The sequence below is a fragment of the Elephantulus edwardii genome, unplaced genomic scaffold (genome assembly GCF_000299155.1).
Source record: "Elephantulus edwardii isolate Elephantulus edwardi_28Jun2011 unplaced genomic scaffold, EleEdw1.0 scaffold00063, whole genome shotgun sequence".
Taxonomy (NCBI): Eukaryota; Metazoa; Chordata; class Mammalia; order Macroscelidea; family Macroscelididae; genus Elephantulus; species Elephantulus edwardii.
Window position 1 is genome coordinate 7,146,474 of NW_006399813.1, and position 19,176 is coordinate 7,165,649.

General features: G+C 39.6%; 1 protein-coding gene across 2 annotated transcripts; it reads right to left on the reverse strand.

The window, feature by feature from the left end:
• Positions 1-14,717: 14,717 nt before the first annotated feature.
• Positions 14,718-19,115, reverse strand: YOD1 (YOD1 deubiquitinase). 2 transcript variants are annotated; one of them, XM_006887937.1, is made up of 3 exons: positions 19,056-19,115; positions 17,556-17,715; positions 14,718-15,421 (listed from the first exon to the last, which is right to left on the reverse strand). In XM_006887937.1, exons 1-3 carry the CDS (start codon positions 19,113-19,115, stop codon positions 14,718-14,720), a joined length of 924 nt encoding a protein of 307 aa, XP_006887999.1. The 2 variants fall into 2 exon arrangements, with proteins under 2 accessions (XP_006887999.1, XP_006887998.1); XM_006887936.1 differs by lacking the exon at positions 19,056-19,115 and having other exon boundaries at positions 17,556-17,898.
• Between the last annotated feature and the right edge of the window lie 61 nt (positions 19,116-19,176).

Here is a 19,176-nt window from a genome sequence, read left to right on the forward strand (position 1 = left end):
AGAGTTGCTATAATCAAGGATGCTTTAGGCAGAATATTAAATGATCCAGGAAGTATTAAAAGAAGATGGAAGGAATATACTGAGTCATTATATCAAAAGGAATTGGCAGATACAGAAGAATTCAATGAAATAACTTATGAGCAAGAGCCTACGGTGATGAAGGAAGAAGTTCAAGAACGGCTAAGATTTTGTTAATGAAATTCTAGTAAGAAAAAGCAGTGACGGGAATTTTCACAGGGCTAAAACAACAGTAATAGTTATTTAAACAATCCCCTACCCTATGCCATTGCTTAGAATCAATAGTTCCTTCTTGTAGAAACCATGGGCAAACATCTTCTAAAAACAAGAAAATTTTCTTCAAATCTTTTTTAGTTACCCTTATACCTCTTGCCTTGAGAGAATCCTTGATACCATTTATGAACAATTCATTTTCACTTAATACCTGTCCCATTTTCGCCGCTTGCTTCCTCTTATCTCATGCTGGGCTTCAGAGTTGGGTCATCACTAAAACAGTATATTTCAAGCCCTTTTTCTTCGCTGTCCCTGACTCGTGGCGGCTCCTTGTTCACGTGGATTGGCCGATCACTGTTCTGAAGCAGCGGTTGTCAAAACTTTCCCGAGCCTGATTCGCCCCAACGTTGGGCGCCAACTGTCCCGACTCACGGGATCTTTTCAACGGGGACCCTGGGAAGGAAAGAATGACAAAAAAAAAAAAGGAACAGGAGACACAGAGGCACAGGAGACAAGTTGAGATTCCAATCAAGTCTCAATTTTATTGAAAGCACTCACAGCTTATATACAGAAGCACAATGGGGGAAGTGGAAAGGAGAAGTAAGGTTACTTAGCAGGGCGTTCCCAGTAAACCGAAACCTATCCTCCCAGGGTGGGGCAACATGTCCAGACATGTCCTTAGAGAATTACAAAATGGCTTCAGCTAGGTTGAACTAGCAGCCCCCAACAAGGGATGATGAGGTTAGGTGCAGAACAAAAGTCAGATCTACTGTTCAGGGTCTCTCTGAGTTCTACTCCACAGCACTTAAGAACAACAATGTATCAGAAGACAGCTGTTTAGACCCCACCCTGGGCCCTTGCCAGTCTTCTGGGAGTTAGTATGATCCTGGGATCTAGAAGACAGGCCTCCCACCACCACCACCACACACTCCCACTTATGGCCCTCAGGCCTTATGCAGGATACCAGCATTGAAAATCCAGCTAAGGGATCACCTTGACTTATTATTTTTCATCCAGGAAGTTACCCTACAGTGCCAGACAGGCCTTCACTTACCTAGAAGACTCCAGCACCTACTGGGACCCTATCCTACCATACTGCCACAGGCCACAGTTGGGCTCTGCACCATGATATTTGTATACCTGATTTGCTGTTAGAGTTATGGCAAATCTAGAGGTATGTATTGGGGAATAATTTCCATTGTAGTGGGGAATTATTTACAACAACAATTACTTTATAGTTTAGGTGTATACACCTTTGCTTGTTTATAATTTACTCTAATTAGTATAGCACTTGACTGTCATTTTGGTACTGGGGTAACTTGTAAGTTGCTGTGTTGCTGGAAGCTATGCCACCAGTGTGTCAAATACCAGAAGTGTGACCCATGGTGAATATGTTCAGCAGAGCTCCCAGAATAAGACAGACTAGGAAGCAAGATTGGCCAGCTACTTCTGCAATAACAGGCCTCTGAAAACTCTAGTACTGAAAGCAGACCAGTCAAAATGAGGACAAACAGCTGCAAACATCTTTTAATAAACAGCATGTAGAATGAATAAAGTGCAAATATAGAAAAGGTAGAAGTTGTAAAAAATGAAATGGAACACATGAAGATCAACATTCTAGGCATTAGTGAGATGAGATGAGATGAGATGAGATGAAATTGGCCAATTTGAATCAGACAATCAAATGATCTATTATGCTGAGAATGAAAAAACTGTGGGAGAATGGTGTTGCATTCATGGTCAAAAAGACAATTTCAAGTTCTATTCTGAAGTACAATGTTGCAAGCAATTGGATACTAGTCATACACACACAAAGAAGACCTGTTAATATGATTATTACTCAAATACATGCACCAACAGCTAAAGCTAAAGAGGAAACTGAGAATGTTTACCAAATTTTGTAATCCAAAATTGACCAAGCATGTAATCAAGATGTGTTAATGATAATTGGAATGCAAAAGTAGGAAACTATGAAGAAATAATAGTCAGAAAGTATGGTCTTGGCGACAGAAATGAGGTTGGAAATTAAATTACTTAATTTTGTGCATTCAATGATTTATTCATTGCAAATATCTTTTAAAAAAAAAAAACACATACACACAAACTACTTTACACATGGACCTCATTTGATGCACTGCACAGGAATCAGATCAACTACATCCGTGGAAGAAATTGTTGGAGAAGTTCAATATCAGCAGTCAAAACCAAGCCAGTTGCTAACTGTGGAAGAGACCATACATTACTTATGTGCAAGTTCAAATTGAGGCTGAAGAAAATGAAAGTCAGTCCAAAATAAAACAAAGGGCCATTAAAAAGACAGGGAAGAATAAAACAAAAAACAAAACAACAAAACCCAAAATGGACGTCAGAAGAGACTCTGAAAATGTAACAACTGCATTGAGAAGCCAAAACAAAGGGAAGAGATGTCACAGCAGAAGATTTCAAAGTGCAGCTTGAGAAGACAAAGTGTTATAACGGAAGGTGCAAAGAACCAGAACTGGAGAATGAAAAGGGAAAAATTTGCTCAGCATTAAAAAAAAATATATCAAGCTCTGAGCTGGAATACTAAAACATGCTGTGGGCAAAATCTTGACTGACTCAGTAAACATCAAAAGAAAACAGAGGAAATACACAGTCACTGTACCAAAAAGAATTTGTTGAAACAAATATTTCAGGAAGCATCATATGATCAAGAGTCAATGATTATGAAGGAAGAAGTTCAAGCTGTACTGAAGGCATTGGCAAAAATAAGGCCCAAGGAATCGATGTGATACCAACGAACATGTTTCAACTAACAGATGCAGCCCTAGGTGTGCTCACCAGTCTGTGCCAGGACAATTGGAGGACAGGTACTTGACTGATTGATTAAAGAAATCCATATTTGTCGCCATTATAATAAAAGGTGATCCAATAGAATGTAGAAATTTTAAAACACTATCATTAACAGCATAACCTGCAAACAAAATATTGTTGAGGATTGTCCAAGACCAGTTTGAATAATACAGAGAAGTGCCAGAAGTTCAGGCTGGGATTAGAAAAGACTGTGACAACAGGGATGCCATTGCTGATGTCAGATCCTGGTTGAAAACAGAAAAGACCAGAAGAAGGTCTATGTGTACTTTATTGACTATGCAAAGGCATCTGACTGTGTGGGTTATAACAAAGATCTTCTAGAAGTCCTTTTTCATGTGTTTCAGCTTCTAATAGCCACTAATCCTTGACAATCCTCCCATGACATCTTCCCCAGTGCTTTCTGCTTCTTCGTCTATGCTGCTTTTTATATCATTTAAAAGTGGTGACAGGTGACAGGATACAATTTACCCTGACATGACCTCACAGTCCAAATACATGGGAGCTATAATATCCTAGTGGATAAAGACTTGTGCTATCAGCCTAAAGGCAAGTGGTTCCAATTCACCAGCTGCTCCATGGGAGAAAAATGAGCAGTCCTCTCCTGTGCAATTCACAGCTATTAAAAACTGGCTAAAGAGTCAGCAAGGAGTTGATGCCAACTGAATGGCAGTGAGAGACCAAGAGAAATTATAACAAAATTGTCCTATGCACAAATTAAAATTATGTCCACAGGTTCAGCAGTCAGGACGCTCACATATAATTTATAAGGTGTGGATCTGTTAAAACCTTACCAGGCCCTAATAACTTCTAATGCCATTTCTCACAATTCAGGATGCTCCAACATAGTACTAGCTCATTCCAGTTTCTTATACCAAAACATATTTTAGGTAAATGTTATTTGTCAGTATTCACTCACTGGCTTGAACTCTTTGCTTTGTGTCTTAGAGTATAATCTAATTACACTTTCATACATGTCTGCAAATTTAGGTTCAGCCATTATGTCAACCACATGAGAGTTGTTCTCTAGCTGAATTTCTCATTTCTTCATTTTCACAGGAGTTGTCATGTCTTAGCTTTTTATTATTTTCCAGGTAAAACCCATTCAAGTGTCCAGAGCAGTGGCTAAAGGAGGGTATATGAACATTACTCTTTTAAATGTTAGAAATTTCTTTTTTCGGTTCGAGGAGGCCTCGGTGCAACTTTCTTCGGTCGTCCCGCATCCGGGTTCATCCGACACCAGTCACCTCTGCCATGCCGCCCAAGTTCGACCCCAACGAGATTAAAGTCGTGTACCTGAGGTGTACCGGTGGGGAAGTCGGTGCCACTTCCGCTCTGGCCCCCAAGATCGGCCCCCTGGGTCTGTCTCCAAAAAAGGTTGGTGATGACATTGCCAAGGCCACCGGTGACTGGAAGGGACTAAAGGATTACAGTGAAACTGACGATTCAGAACAGACAGGCCCAGATTGAAGTGGTGCCTTCTGCCTCTGCCCTGATCATCAAAGCCCTAAAGGAACCACCCAGAGACAGAAAGAAGCAGAAAAATATTAAGCACAGTGGAAATATCACTTTTGATGAGATTGTTGGCATTGCCCGGCAGATGCGGCACCGGTCTTTAGCCAGAGAACTCTCTGGAACTATTAAAGAGATCCTGGGAACTGCCCAATCTGTGGGCTGCAATGTTGATGGCCGTCACCCTCATGACATCATAGAAGACATCAACAGTGGTGCTGTGGAATGCCCAGCTAGCTAAGGAACTACAGATGAAAATATTTCAATAAAGGATTATTTGTTAACCAAAAAAAAAAAAAAAAAAAAAAAGAAATTTCTGTAGACCCAATCATATTTCCCTGTTGGAATAAAAATGAAGTACGCTTGTGAAGTCTTTGCAAATGAACTATATGAAGCCAGGTTTCTTCCAAGCGGAACTTACACTAATGGATTACTTCCCTCCCCTCCCGATGTCAGCTTTTTATTGAGCACACTTGTCTTACACATTTCATCCCAGATACTTTTAATTAAAAAATTTGTCACGTGCCATTGAATTGAGTATGACTCATAGCGACCCTATGAACAACAGACCTGCCTGAACCCTGTCCTGTCCTGTGCCATCCTCATTATCTCTGACACACTTCAGCCAGTGCTGCACTCACTGTATCACTCCATCTCGTTGAGGGGGGTCTTCCTCTTCTTTACTGACCTTACACCTTTCCAAGCACAATGTCCTTCCAAGGAACAGCCTCGCCTACCAACCTGTCCAAAGTGTGAGAGACAAATCTTTGTCACCTTTGGCTGCAAGGAGCAGTCTAACTGAGCTTCCTCCTAAGGCATATCTGTTCTTTTGACAATTCATGGGGCACTCAGTACTTTTCAATGGGTTACTTTTAAATTGAAGTGCAGGACTTACCATTTATGAACATTCAATCTTGGACTTCCCCCCCCCCCATCCCCCAGTCTATTGAGATATGTGAACTGCTTTCTCTGGACTTGCTACCTTTAATCACTTTTTTAAAAATTTAAATTTATTATTAATTTCAGTAAAAATTTACAGAGACTTTGGATTTCCATTCATTCATTGTTGCACTTTTCCCCCCTCCCAACCCTCCTCCCTAGTACACTACCCTCTTGGAAAACTAAAAGACAAATTCTTTCATTGTTTTACCCCACTCCACCATGTAGCCTTCACTCTAGACTCCTGTCATGACAAAAAAAACTAATCACATGTCCCTTTTAAAGTTTTCTTCCTCATCTGTTTCAATGACGTATATATTATTGAACCCCTTTCTCAGTCTCTCCCCAACCCCAAGGTCAGTCCTGTTTTACAACAGTGGCACCATGCAATATTTGTCCTTCTGTGACTGAGATACTTCACTCAGCATAATGTCCTCCAGAGTCACCCGTTTTGAATAATATTGCATGAGTTCCTTGTTTTTCAATGCAGCGTAGTATTCCATTGTGTGAATATACCACAGCTTCTCTATCCATTCGTTTGTTGATGGGCACTTAGTTTCCAGCTCCTTGGATTGTGAACAAAGCCACAATAAACATGGGTGTGTATATATCTGCTTGGGTGGCAGTTATGGTCTCTTTGGGGTACCCAGGAGTGGAATTGCTGGGTCAAATGGTATCTCAATTTGCAACTTTTTGAGAAAGCACCATACTGCCTTCCACAGTGGTTGCACCATTTTATGCTAGCACCAACAGTGAATAAGGGTTCCAGTTTCTCCACAACCTCGCCAGTATTTGTTGCTTGCTGTTCTGTTAAATTTTGCTATTCTGACTAAGGTGAGATGATATCTCATAGTTGTTTTAATTAATCACTCTTTAAGTTGCCACCTAGTTGATTTTCAACTCACAGCAACTCCATGTGAGAGCAGACCTGCCTCATAGGGATTTTCTTGGCTCCAATCTTTACCGCAGATCCCTAGGTCCTTCTCTGATGAAGCCTGAGTGAATGAACTGTCAATGTCTCAGTTACCAGCTGGGTTCTTTACCTATAAACCAATAAGGCTTGTTGAGTAGTACGCGAAAATGAATTACATGCAAGTCAAAGTATAGAACTGACATAAGTTATCAGAAGTCTCTCCAGGTTGACACATTCATTTAAATAACTTTACAGCTGTGATTTTCAAAGAGCTTAAGAATCATCTAGGCTTGCTAAAACAGATTGTTTACTCATAAAAATTTCTGATTTTCTATACCTTTCCAGCCAATATGACCAGACTTTGAAAAATGTTGCAGTGTTTTTTTGTTTTTTTTTTTTTTGGTGGGGGCATTATTTTCTTTGCTCTACTATGTTATTGTTAGGCACCACCTAGTACTACTCATAGTGGCCCTGTAAACAACAGATCTGAAATCTGTCCTACCCTGTGCCATCCTCTCAATCTCTCACAAAGCTGAACCCATTGTTGCAGTCATTGTTATTCTACGTGATTGAGGATCTTCCTTAGTCATCCTCCCACCTTTCCAAGCAAGATTCCCTTCTCCAAGACATGGCTTCTCATAGTAATATGCCCAAAGCACAGGAAACTTCATTCTAGTAGCTCTGACCTTTGGCTTCTGCCAGGCCTTGCCTACAGCTTACAGCAAGGAAGCAGCAACAAGGAAGGAAGCATCTTCCAGCTTTGGGCAAGTGAGAAACACGGCATACTGGATGCAGCTGATGCAGTGTCCTCATGTGAGGCATTATCCTGCAGTGCATCTCAGATGGAAGAGCAGAGACCCCAAAGCCAAGGGAAGTTGGTTCAGGAGCAGCCAAAGTCTTCCCTAGTGCTGATACCTGGGATTTGCACTTGGAGACTTAACTGTCAATTTGTTTTCTTGGGGGGTTGATGGCATATTGCTAATTATTTTGTAGCTTGGGTATCTGAATTCTTGTTTACTCTTGTTCTAATTAGGACAGCACTTGTCTGTGAGTTTAGTGTACGGAGGTAATTTTTGGGTCAGTGATACTTAAGGCTGTACCACCAATGTGTCAAATGTGAGAAGAGTCATCCATGGTGGACATGCTTTACTAGACCTCCTAGATTGAGACAGACTAGGAATAAGGATTGGCCATCCACCTCTGAAAACCCTAGGAACAATAGAGGGACACGAGTATAGTGTTAAGAGGTACAGCCTAGATTTGATGTTAACTAAAATGAAGAGCGAGCTGTAAACATTCTTTTAATAGTTGAAATAGGGAATGTTAGGTGCCTTAACTTCAACTCCAAGCATACCTATGAAGAGATCATACCTTGCTCTGTCTGGCACCATTCTCAAATCTCTGCCATGCTTAAATCCATTGTTTCACACTGTCAATCCATCTCATCGAGGGTCTTCCTGCTCTGTGGGTCCAGTTACTTATTGTTCAAATTACTAACACATAGCTCATGAGACTTTATAATGCTCTAATACGTAACGTGCATTCTTTTCCCAAGCATCAACGCCTCCAAAGTGCCTAAATTAGAAGATAAATTTCACCCCCATTACCTATGAGGAGAACCCTAGTTGTACTTCTCTCCAGGACAGATGTTTGTTCTTTTGTCAGTCCATGGTATATTCAATACTCTTCACCACCATCATTCAAAGTCATCAATTCATCCATATTCATTGTACCGCTTTCAGATGCGTAAGAAGCAACTGAAAACACCATGGTTTGGGTCATGCATCATGCTGGGAAAAGCAGTCAGCAAGAGGAAGACCCTCCACAAGACGAGCTGACACTGACTGGTACAATAGGCGTGAGAATGGTGGAGACAGGAAGATGGTGTCAGTCAGTCAACTTGATACTATCTCACATGTGGTTTGGCTTGAATTTGTTCAGTTTATCCCAATTTTTTTAAAAAAAGTTGTTTTTTAAAAAAATAATTTAATTAAAGTTTACAGAGACTTTGGATTTCTATTCATACATTGTTGCACTTTCCTCTCCTCCCACCCCTCCTCTGAGTTTGGTCTTTGCCTTTGATGGGAAGAAAAAAAAATACTTCATTGTTACACAATCCACCTCACCCACCCCTCTCCCCCACGTCCACTTTACTATGCAGCTCTTATTCTGGACTCTTGTCTTGAAAATAATACCTAATCATATATCCCTTTTAAACAGTTCTCTCCCTCATCTGTTTCAATGCAGTATACATTATTTAGCCCCTCTTAAGTTCCCCCCAACCCCAATGTCAGTCCCATTTTACAACAGTGGCACCATGCAGTATTTGCCCTTTTGTGACTGAGATATTTCACTCAGCATAATGTCCTTCAGAATCATCCATTTTGTGTATTTCATGAGTTCCTTGTTTTTTGGTGTGAATATACAGTTTCTATCCATTTGTTTATTGATGGGCACTCAGATTTTTTCCAACTCTTTGTTATTGTGAACAAAGCAGCAACAAACATGGTGTGCATATTTTACACTTCCACCAACAGTGAATAAGGGTTCCAGTGTCTCCACAACCTCGCCAGCATTTGTTGGTTCCTGCTCTGTTGAATTTTGCTATTCTTACTGGGGTGAGATGTTATTTCATAGTTGTTTTGATTTGCATCTCTCTTAGAGCTAGGGATTTTGAGCACTTTTTCATGTTTTTGTTTGCCATCTGAATGTCTACTTTGGTGAAGTGTCGGTTCATATCCTGTGCCCATTTTTCACTGGGTTGTCTTGTGGGGCTCGAGTATTCTATAAATTCTAGATATCTCTTATCAGACATGTCATTACCAAATATTCTTTCCCAATCTGTGGCTTCCCTTTTTACCCTGTAGGAGAAGTTTTTGGATGTGCATAGGGATTTGCTTCATCTTCCAAACATCCTGAAAAACCTACAACCAGGAGAGGATAAAATAGATGAATGGGAGCTTCTAAAAAAAAAAAAGATTTTGTAATGGTGCTTATGTTCATTATAGCATGTTCTCTTCAACTGTAATTTTAAAATTACGATTCCCTTTGAAATATTTTCAATGAGAAGGATATGTTTCAAATCAGAGAGCCTGAATGCCTGCCAATTCTAGTGATCCTGTTTCAAATGTGTACTTTATCAGAGATGACATTACATCTGACTGCATGCTGGAAAATTTAGTCAATGCAGAAAATTTTTATATACCTTCTGGTGGCCAGAAAGAAAACCAATCCAGCTTTTCGTGGCAAGACCACTAAGGCTCTCACTAGAGTGAGATTTGTTTGATTCTTAACAGAGGTAACAGCAGTTTTCTATTAGTTACTGATAACAAATATGTAACTCAAACACAGCAACTATTCATTGGCCCCCTACCCTCACCCCAAAATGCACTCAAACAATGTTTTCACTTAATTTATTCCTTCAAAACAAGTCATACAGCACTTATGTAAAATACAACTCATAAAGTCAGTGAAACTTAATGACAATGGCAAAATCACATAAGAGTTGTACAAAATTAGACATCTCCCATGTAGCAGCAGAGTATGAACTCAGAAAGAATGGTGGCAAATAAAGACAAAAGAACAGTCTTAAAACAAGTGAACATTGTCCGTCTTCACTAAGTTTCCATGTAGTGAAAATCTGAACTTTGTTCTGTTTTAGCATTCCTTACTTTTTCCAAGTTATGTTCCCACACTCTAAAGCTGAGTCTTGAAGTTTTCTTGCTTCAGGAATCTGTTTCTACTATGATTATGAACTACAGGACTGTCAGCCTCTATATTTATATTCTTTGATAAATTACACATTAAGCTTCTGCACCTTAGCTGAATTCACATTTTTAAAGAAAACAAAAAAGTATGCTTCGCTAAGTATACATTTCCTGTAAGTTTGAGTCTTGCATGGCACCAAAGTGAACTGGAAAACTGACAATTAGGTCCCCTGGTCTTTAATGTAATTTTAAGATACAACCATCTACCATAAATCTTCCTTACTCAAAGTTTGCCTATTTACCCTACAACTAAATCATAGGATCATTTTCACTAAGTTCCTAGGTATAAGTTCTTTTTTAAAAACCCAAGTACAAAAGACACCATAGCAAAACACTTATATTCATGGTTCTATGCTTTAATAACAAGTTTTTTCACTTAAAAGCCCCACTGCATTCTCTGCAAAGACATGGGGGTGGAGACTGAGGTGACATCAAAGGCATTACATAAAATTTTTCCTGAAAATCCCAACTCATAACCACACTTTCTAAGAAGGATTTATTTACCTTCATCTCCCAACACATTGAAAGGGTTATCAAATTTCTTTAAGATATTTACGAATCAATCTCAAATTAACACACTAAATATTCATCAGTGAAAATACCCCCGCACCCCCCAACCAGATGTTTCAAAGTACTGTAAACAAAATGTCACCCAGTATTTGGATAATGAAAACCATTTTCCACAATTTGGAAAGCTTTCCATTCTTTTTAAGATGGATGAAATATATTTAAGTATTGTAACTCCCCTTTAGTTAATAAATTAGCTTATTCAAATCAGTAAACATTTCACTTTAGTCTTTTAAAAAATGTTATCATTGGTATGTTACCACTCTCAAGGCCTCCTGACTAAAAATATTGGCCCCTTTTAAAAGAAGTGTGCTTAGAAGCAAAATGAAGTGTTAAGAAACTAATCTAGTTGTTTTGTCTTTGTGCTGCAAGGACAAATCTGATGACTGCACTGTACAATAAATGACAGAGGACAATCACAATACAGGAGCATTTTGAATGCTAGCTGACAGAGCATGCTCTTAAAATTTACTTAAACGGAGTTCTACTTTATCAAAACACCAGAATGCTGTGCCACTCAACACATTGTACACTAGCAGCAACATATTAAGAGCTGACTGTTAACAGCTCCAGAATTTTAATGTCCATTAGGAGATCCCCAGAGTGGACAAGCATGTAAACTTTTATTCCATACTTTTTAAAGTGCTGCAAATAATAACAAACGTGTGTCTCGAAAGAGGGAAAGCACATGATTCTTAATTATATATGCAAGTTTAGGAAGGCCACCTGATTCATCAAGAAAAAAACCTATCATTTTGTTGCTTAATATTGCATATTCCTCATGCACAGTTTTTCCAAAAAAGACTTAAAATTAAAACTGGCAACTAGCTATAGTCATGTTTTAATCTTTACACAGGATAGAAGGTACAAGCTAGATAAGCAAGTTAGGGATGGACACTTAGGGGCACATATGAAGAGATAGTGTAATGTTATTACACTCTTATGATTTAGCTGGAACTTGAACTTCATGGAATAAACAAGTGGAACAAACTACATTAGTTCTGACCAATAAGGTAAAGCTCACCAGCACCAAGTTTTCAAGGCTACCATCATTTGAGTACGCCCATTTCTCACTCACAGAAATTAAGAAAGCAACCACTAATAGCAAGAGAAAATGTCACATTCTGTGGGTACAACATAAACACAGCTGTTTACATAGCACTTGCAGCTACTCTTGCAATCCATACAGGAGCAAAGAAAAGGAGGAAGGTGTATTAATAAGCACAGTCTTTATGCGTTGTCACTGCCTCATTTTAATGAAAAGAATATTTTTGTATGTCAGTCAAAAGTTAAATAAAAGCCTGATTCTGTTTGAGTGCAAATTTGAGAGTTTCTTTCAATCCTGCTGTAATTACTAAATCTATAGATTTTTTTCCCCCAAAAGATTAGCATCTATTCACATTAACAAGAAATTTCAGGAAAATTTAGTAAGTGTAGTAAAAAAAAAAAATCTTTATGCAAGGTATAGTGAGTTTGGAGTAAGTAGAAGTTTTTAATGCTCAGTAATAAAATCAATTGGTCTAAACAAAATGCTTCATTTTGAATATCCCATGATGAGAATGCCAAAGTACTTACTAATGCTGTATTTCAACAGATGATTAATAAATAAAATCATTATCGTCATTATTGACAGCAATCGGAGTAATCAGTGTCCAATTTGTGAATGAACAATAAGAAGTAAACACAAGGTCCCTTAAATAAATATTTGACACTTGCTATAAGTATTAAGCTTAAATATGTAAACAAAAACACTTAATGAGTTTAATTATGTAGAACATCAGTATCCTATCTCTTCCCATTTGTTAAATTAAACCACTCTAGACAAAATACGGATTCCATTTTAAAATGACAAAAATGGATGTTAGGGAACAATTGTAATACATGCCTGGCACATTATAAATTAATCAATAAATATTTGTTGTGAGTAAAATTCTAGATCTAAAATTTCAGTAAGCAAACGTCACCTTTGGCTCTTGAAATACTAAAGAAGGAAGGCAAGTTTCAGGAATAATTTTGGATGAAGCTCACTTTGATGGATGTTAAACACTCTCAAAAATAAAAAAGAGCTATGGTGGCCTGGTAAGGAACTGCACCGCCAGCCCAAAGGCAGGTAGTTTGAATCCATCAGCTGCCCAACAGAAGATGGGTAATCAACTCCAATATGATTTATGTCAACCAGTGATACATACTTAACTTACAATTGTACTTTTTCTAAAATAAATAAAAATACAAAATTTATCTAAGCCAGATGACAGATTTCCAGTCACAGTTATTTGTACATATATGATTGCCAAACATTAAGTTTTGTTAAGCTTGCAAGTTGTTTTTAAGGCTCAATAAAGTTGAAAATTAAATACTTAAGTTATAGTGACCATAATTATTCATAAATACCTAAAGCAGCTATACACAAAGGTACTCAAATGTCATCAAGTGATTTCAAGAATACTTTGTGAATTTTCTTACACAGTTCTTAATTTTACAAAGCCACTTTCACTAAGTGAAAGGGCTAAATTTTAAATCTAAAACATATGCCAAGAAGATAGGCTGAATGAGATTAAGTGCTTTAAAGTACACCACTAAGTTCTTAAGTGAAATATTTCACCAAAAAGGAGACCATACTAAAAAAATTTCACAACATTAGGCCTCTTCACATTATATGAAAAATGCCTAACAACTCTAAATTTAGCATCCCTGATCTTCTGAAGAATTATGAAAAGAGGTAGAAAACTTTATCTGGAAGAGCTCATAGTGTAGCTAAATTTTAGAAGGTGTGCCTTGTGGATCAGCACACCAAACAAATGGCTACACATCTAATGACCAGGAAGAAGCAGAATTCTGAGAAAGCAGAATAAGGCAAGGATTTAAAGACTTTCATATTTTGGAAGTAAAACGAACTCATTCAAATTATCACCCCAATTGCTTTAAACTTTTCAAGACTAAGATCTCTCATAAGCAAAGTGCTAGTTTGAGGAAATGTGAAATTACGCAAGAGGGATATGCAGTGAAGGGGACAGGGCTAATATGAAAACAAATACTGCTGCAGTAAGCAAAATAGTTTAAGAAAGCATAGCATTATTACTCTAGATAAACATTTTTCAGGAGTTAAAGCATTCTTTAACTGCAAAGAAAGGAAATCTTTAATCTTTATGCAAAGTAAAAACAGAGCACTCAAAATTAAAAAAATACCTTAATTTAAAAATTGTATCCAATGTAACAAAGACCAATAAATGAATGGCATTAAAACATGAGGCCAATGGACCATTAAAGCTTCAGTCAGCTGCTTCAGGCACCTTTTCTCGCATACATTCCACTTTTATACACTAGAAATCTTAAACAGGGAACAGTCAGTTCCTGTTTGCAGGCATCATTCCCAAGGAATGGACCTTTCCCTGTAAAATCTGCTTGATATGTACTCAAAACATGGAAAGTACACATGTGTAAGGTCTACTAAATTGCAATATAAAACTAGTTTTGACAACTTTGAGTATCTTCATTGGAGGAATCAATTAATAATTTAGAAACTATTAACTCCATTATTAAAATGACTCAATTACTGGAGACACTGTGGTAGATGTCCAGTGGCCTCACCTGAGGCCTTCTTCATTACCAAACATATGGCACTGTTTCTTCTAAGGTTAATGCTGTTGGACGCTAGTTTATAATACTAAAACTCAATCTTCAAGTGTCAGAGGGTGGCAAGCACCACCGAGTCTGTCTCCCCAGCACAAAGAGGCTACCACCACTGTAGACACACATCTGTAAACTTGCACACTAATTTTAATCTTAACAAGGAATTTCAGTGCCTTAGTGGTCTTAAGTGAACAGGGTGGTTCAAGCATTCTGTCTTTTTGTTCCTTAGGGTTTCAAATAGCTTATTGGAACACCCAGAGCCTTCTGGATCTGTGAGGTAGTAGGCTTCAACCCTCATCATGTATAGATCACACTTCTCCAAAGTTGGTATGGCCTGTCTCCTTGGCATGTTCCCTTGCTTCTGCTTGGCCAGTTAATCCCTTCTGACATACCATGCATCTCAGGGTGAAGCGGTTGACATCAGTAAATTGTCTCTTTTTTCTGGCTTCATCTGCCAACTCCAGTGCTTGTACAAGAACAATATCATCATTGGAAGAGAAAATGGTCAGAGGTGGGGTATCTGGGTCAGGGAAGTTGCGCTGAAGTGGATCGTAGTGGATGCCATCATAAATAAGGAGGACCCTTTTGGTATACCCTGCATCTTCCCCAAAACGATCAATTCGCACGGTCTGTGTATCAACCACACAGATTTCACACTGGTAAAACTTGGACAAGATGGATATCTCAATAGCTCCTCCCCACGTGTCATCTCTTCGGATCCAGTCACAGTACTCTTGATTGGTCTTCCCCAGGATTGCCTCGCTATAGAACTCTGGATCACTGGCTACAATTTGTGCTATGAAGCGTCTCATCTCAGGGGCACAGGCTGGATTCAAGACGCCCCCTTCCACAACGTAGTATACACTGGTAAAGAGGCAAGAGTTGTCTGCAGGAACTGAAGTCCTGGTGAGCACAGGCAAAGCGTCCCTGTAGTAACTAGGAGCACCAGGTTTTACAGACACAGGGGAAGCTTTCAGCCTGGTTTGGTCTTCTTCAACAATCAGCAAGTCGCCTGTTAAAAAAAGAAAAGAAATCCAAAACTGAGGAGAAAATAGAGATGAACAGGGAGGGAGGATAAACTTACACCTTTCCAAGTTGCCAGTAACACTTTTTGTTCACTGATAAAAGTTAGCTAACACGAAAATAAAGAACAAAACACCGATACGATGAAGGGGGTTGGCCTACACACACACACACACACACACGCTTTTGTCTGTTTTGAATAATTTTTTTTGTTTTTTTAAAAAACTAGTTTAATGTCAGATAAGGGACTTATATCTGGAATTTATAAAATACTTGAACACCACAACAAGATAAAGGTAAATAATCCAATAGAAAAATGGGCACAGGATATGAACAGACACTTCACTGAAGAAGACATTAAGATGGCCAGCCAACAAGCACATGAAGAAATGTTCAAAGTCCCTAGCTCTAAGAGAGATGCAAATCAAAACAACTATGAGATATCATTTCACCCCAGTAAGAATAGCAAAACATAACAGAACAGCAAGCAACAAATGCTGGCGAGGATGTGGAGAAACTGGAACTCTTATTCACTGTTGGTGGGAATGTAAGATGGTGCAACCATTGTGGAAGGCGGTGTGGAGCTTTCTCAAAAAATTGCAAATAGACCATTTGACCCAACAATCCCATTACTGGGAATATACCCCAGAGAGATCATGTCTGCCATCCAAGCAGATATATGCACACCCATGTTTATTGCAGCTTTGTTTACAATAGCAAAGAGCTGGAAGCAGCCTAAGGGCCCATCAACAAACGAATGGATAGAGAAGCTGTGGTATATCCACACAATGGAATACTACGCAGCATTGAAAAACAAGGAACTCATGCAATATTATTCAAAGTGGGTGACCCTGGAGGATATTACGCTGAGTGAAATATCTCAGTCACAAAGGGACAAATACTGCATGGTGCCACTGTTGTAGAATGGGTCTGACATCAGGGTGGGGGTATGACAGAAAAAACTGGATAAATTATGTATATTGTATTGAAACAGATGAGGGAAAGAACAGATTAGAAGTGATATATGACTGAGTATTATGGTTAGCACAGGAATCCAGAATTAAGGTTGTATAGAGAAGTGTACTCGGGGTGGGGGGAAGGGACGTGGGAATTGTATACTAATGAAGGAATTTTTTTCTTTTTTTCCTCTCTTCGGAGGGGGAAGCGAGCTGGTGGGGAGGGGTGGGAAGGGAGAAAATTGCAGCAATGAATGAATGGAAATCCAAAACCTCTGTAAAAAAAAAAATTTAAAAAACAACCAAAAAAACCCAAAAACTAGTTTATTTACAAACTTCGAATACATTGTTTTCCAAACCAGATTCTTCCAATTTCTTTCTCTTTTCTACTCATCAAATTGTACAACTCCATGATTAATCCTCCCACTCCCTGCACATCTGCTTTTAAAAGATACATTTCATAACCAAACTTGCCTTTTATTTACGCTCTGGTTACAAACCTTCCAGAAAGTGTAATGCACAGCCCGCGCCGCTAGGGGGCGCTCCTCCTCTTGAAAACCCATCCATTCTGGTGTTTTTACCAGAGTCCTTGATGCAAAAGCGCAAAGCTTTTACTCCCCAAGTTCAGGTGTGAATACTCGTTTGAACTTGGAAGAAACTAGGCGGGCATTTAAAAGCTAATCTTAAACACATCAAACTATAGAACGAGGTATAGATGAAGGTGATTGTAAAAACAAAGCAAGCCAGCCAAGTGTCCCGGACCTTTCTGACCTGCTAATAACAACAGGAAAGGGTCATTGTGCATGGTCTAGACAGAGTAACCTGGTCTCACTCCTAATGCACATCTTTGTAAATGAGGAAAAGAAAAGAAACACTGTATTAGACATTTTCAAGGTAGAAAAGGAAGGAGAAAGGAGAGGGCTCAAAGGCTTCGGGATTCTCACAAGCGCTGGCCTCTCCTAGCCATTTACAATTATTGCTGAAGACAAAGAGCTGTTAGACTTAACTCTGGCCTCTGCTGGAGTTCTCAGTTCTTTGCTCTCATTCTTACCCATCCATGGCCTCGGCTGACCCCCTAGCCTCTTGCCGTCACTGGTCACTGGTTCTCTCGCCACCCTGCGGAATCGCTCCGTCTTCCCAGATTTCCCCAGACCCTGATCTCCTTACCTGACTGGATTGGCAAGTCCTCTAGAATGGTGTCCCCGTTGCTGAGATCCAGACACTCTGGAGGGTATCCGACCAGGATTCGCTGACCACCGGGGGCGATCCCGGTGATGGCGGCAATTTGACCCTGGAGTTCTCGCACCCGGGTCCGGTTGGACAAGCCCTGCAAAACATGGGTGCCATCCTTGGCCTTGCAGCGGAGCCGCCACATTGTGTCAATGTGGCCGGCCACAGGCCTGGCACCGGCGGGGCCAGCTTTGGTCCCGGCAGCAAGTTGGGAAAAGCCGCCGGGGTAACCAGCCTCCGGGTGGACTCCAAAATGGCCACCCTTCGCTGGGCCAAACATCGCGAGAATTTGTTGCTGATGACAGTTCTCGCGACACTTAAAAGCGGGGTCTGCTTTAGCGCTTTAATAAGGTTGAAGTTCTTAAAGTGACAACCAACTCCCTCCCGTCTTTTCTGCGCTTGGCTGAGCCAAAGAGTGGAGATGAGTCCTTATTTCTAACGTGCAGCTGGTACCTGTAGTGCGAGTGAAATGCCCTTCGCGTCTGCATAATATATGCTCAAGGAAAGAGGGCGGAGGAAGGAGTTCCTGAATCTAACACATCGGAATGTGACTTTGCACTTAGTGAGGTCGGAAATTTTTAAATTGGGGCTTGCAAATTACACCAAGGGAAGCAGTCATAGGTCCGATCGCAAAGGAATGCTAAGAATGACCAGTGAGTCAAAGGGCCTGTCAAAACAAAACAAATACTCGTGACTAGACTCGTGGCTGCACCAAACATTGACTCATTGAGGTTGAGGGCCTTTCTACTTCCCTGGGACTTTGAATGGGTTGATTTATCATGTCAGGAAGTACCCCAAGAGGTCAGCATCTGGGCGATGGGCAATTAACTACATTCAGGTGTTGGAAGTATTAGGATAAGGAAAGAAGAGGGACTAACATCTGTCACTTAGACTTACATTTAGATCTTGGATGTACTAATATGAAGAAGACCCTATCTTTTTGGCTCAAGATATTGTACATAAGGTCGCTGTGAGTCACAAGCTACTAGATGGCACATAACACCACATCTTTTTGAAGTCGGTAGAGCACTTGGCAGGGACACACAGCCATTTGAATTTCAGAACACCTAAGAATGGTAGCACTTAATCTTGTGATAGAATTTATTGAAATCTATGTCCTTAAAGTCTTAGGACTTTACCTAGCAAATCCAGTGCTCAATAAATACATGCTGAACGGCTTATACAGGCACAGAGAAGGGGTCATAGATTGTAAAAAAAGATTCAAAGGGAACATAATATTTGGGCAGTTTTAGAGGCTGGCTTAAAGAAGGAATAAAACAATTTTGGAATATTCGCTTTCTTCGAGAAATCAACATTCACTGTTCTCCCCCCCCCCCCAATCGAGAGCACCATCTCACCCTGTTTAGCGTGCGTTTATTAATAAAATAAAGCATCCCACAGACCTGGGGGAATTACGCACAGTGTTATCCACGTGACATTTGCAAACTCCTCTGTAAAAGTTTCCTCCGCTGAATAAGTTATATGAAACGTTTGCATATTTCACGTTTCATGACACAGTTTCTTTATAAACACTTTCCCTCTTTAGTTCGTCAAGCTA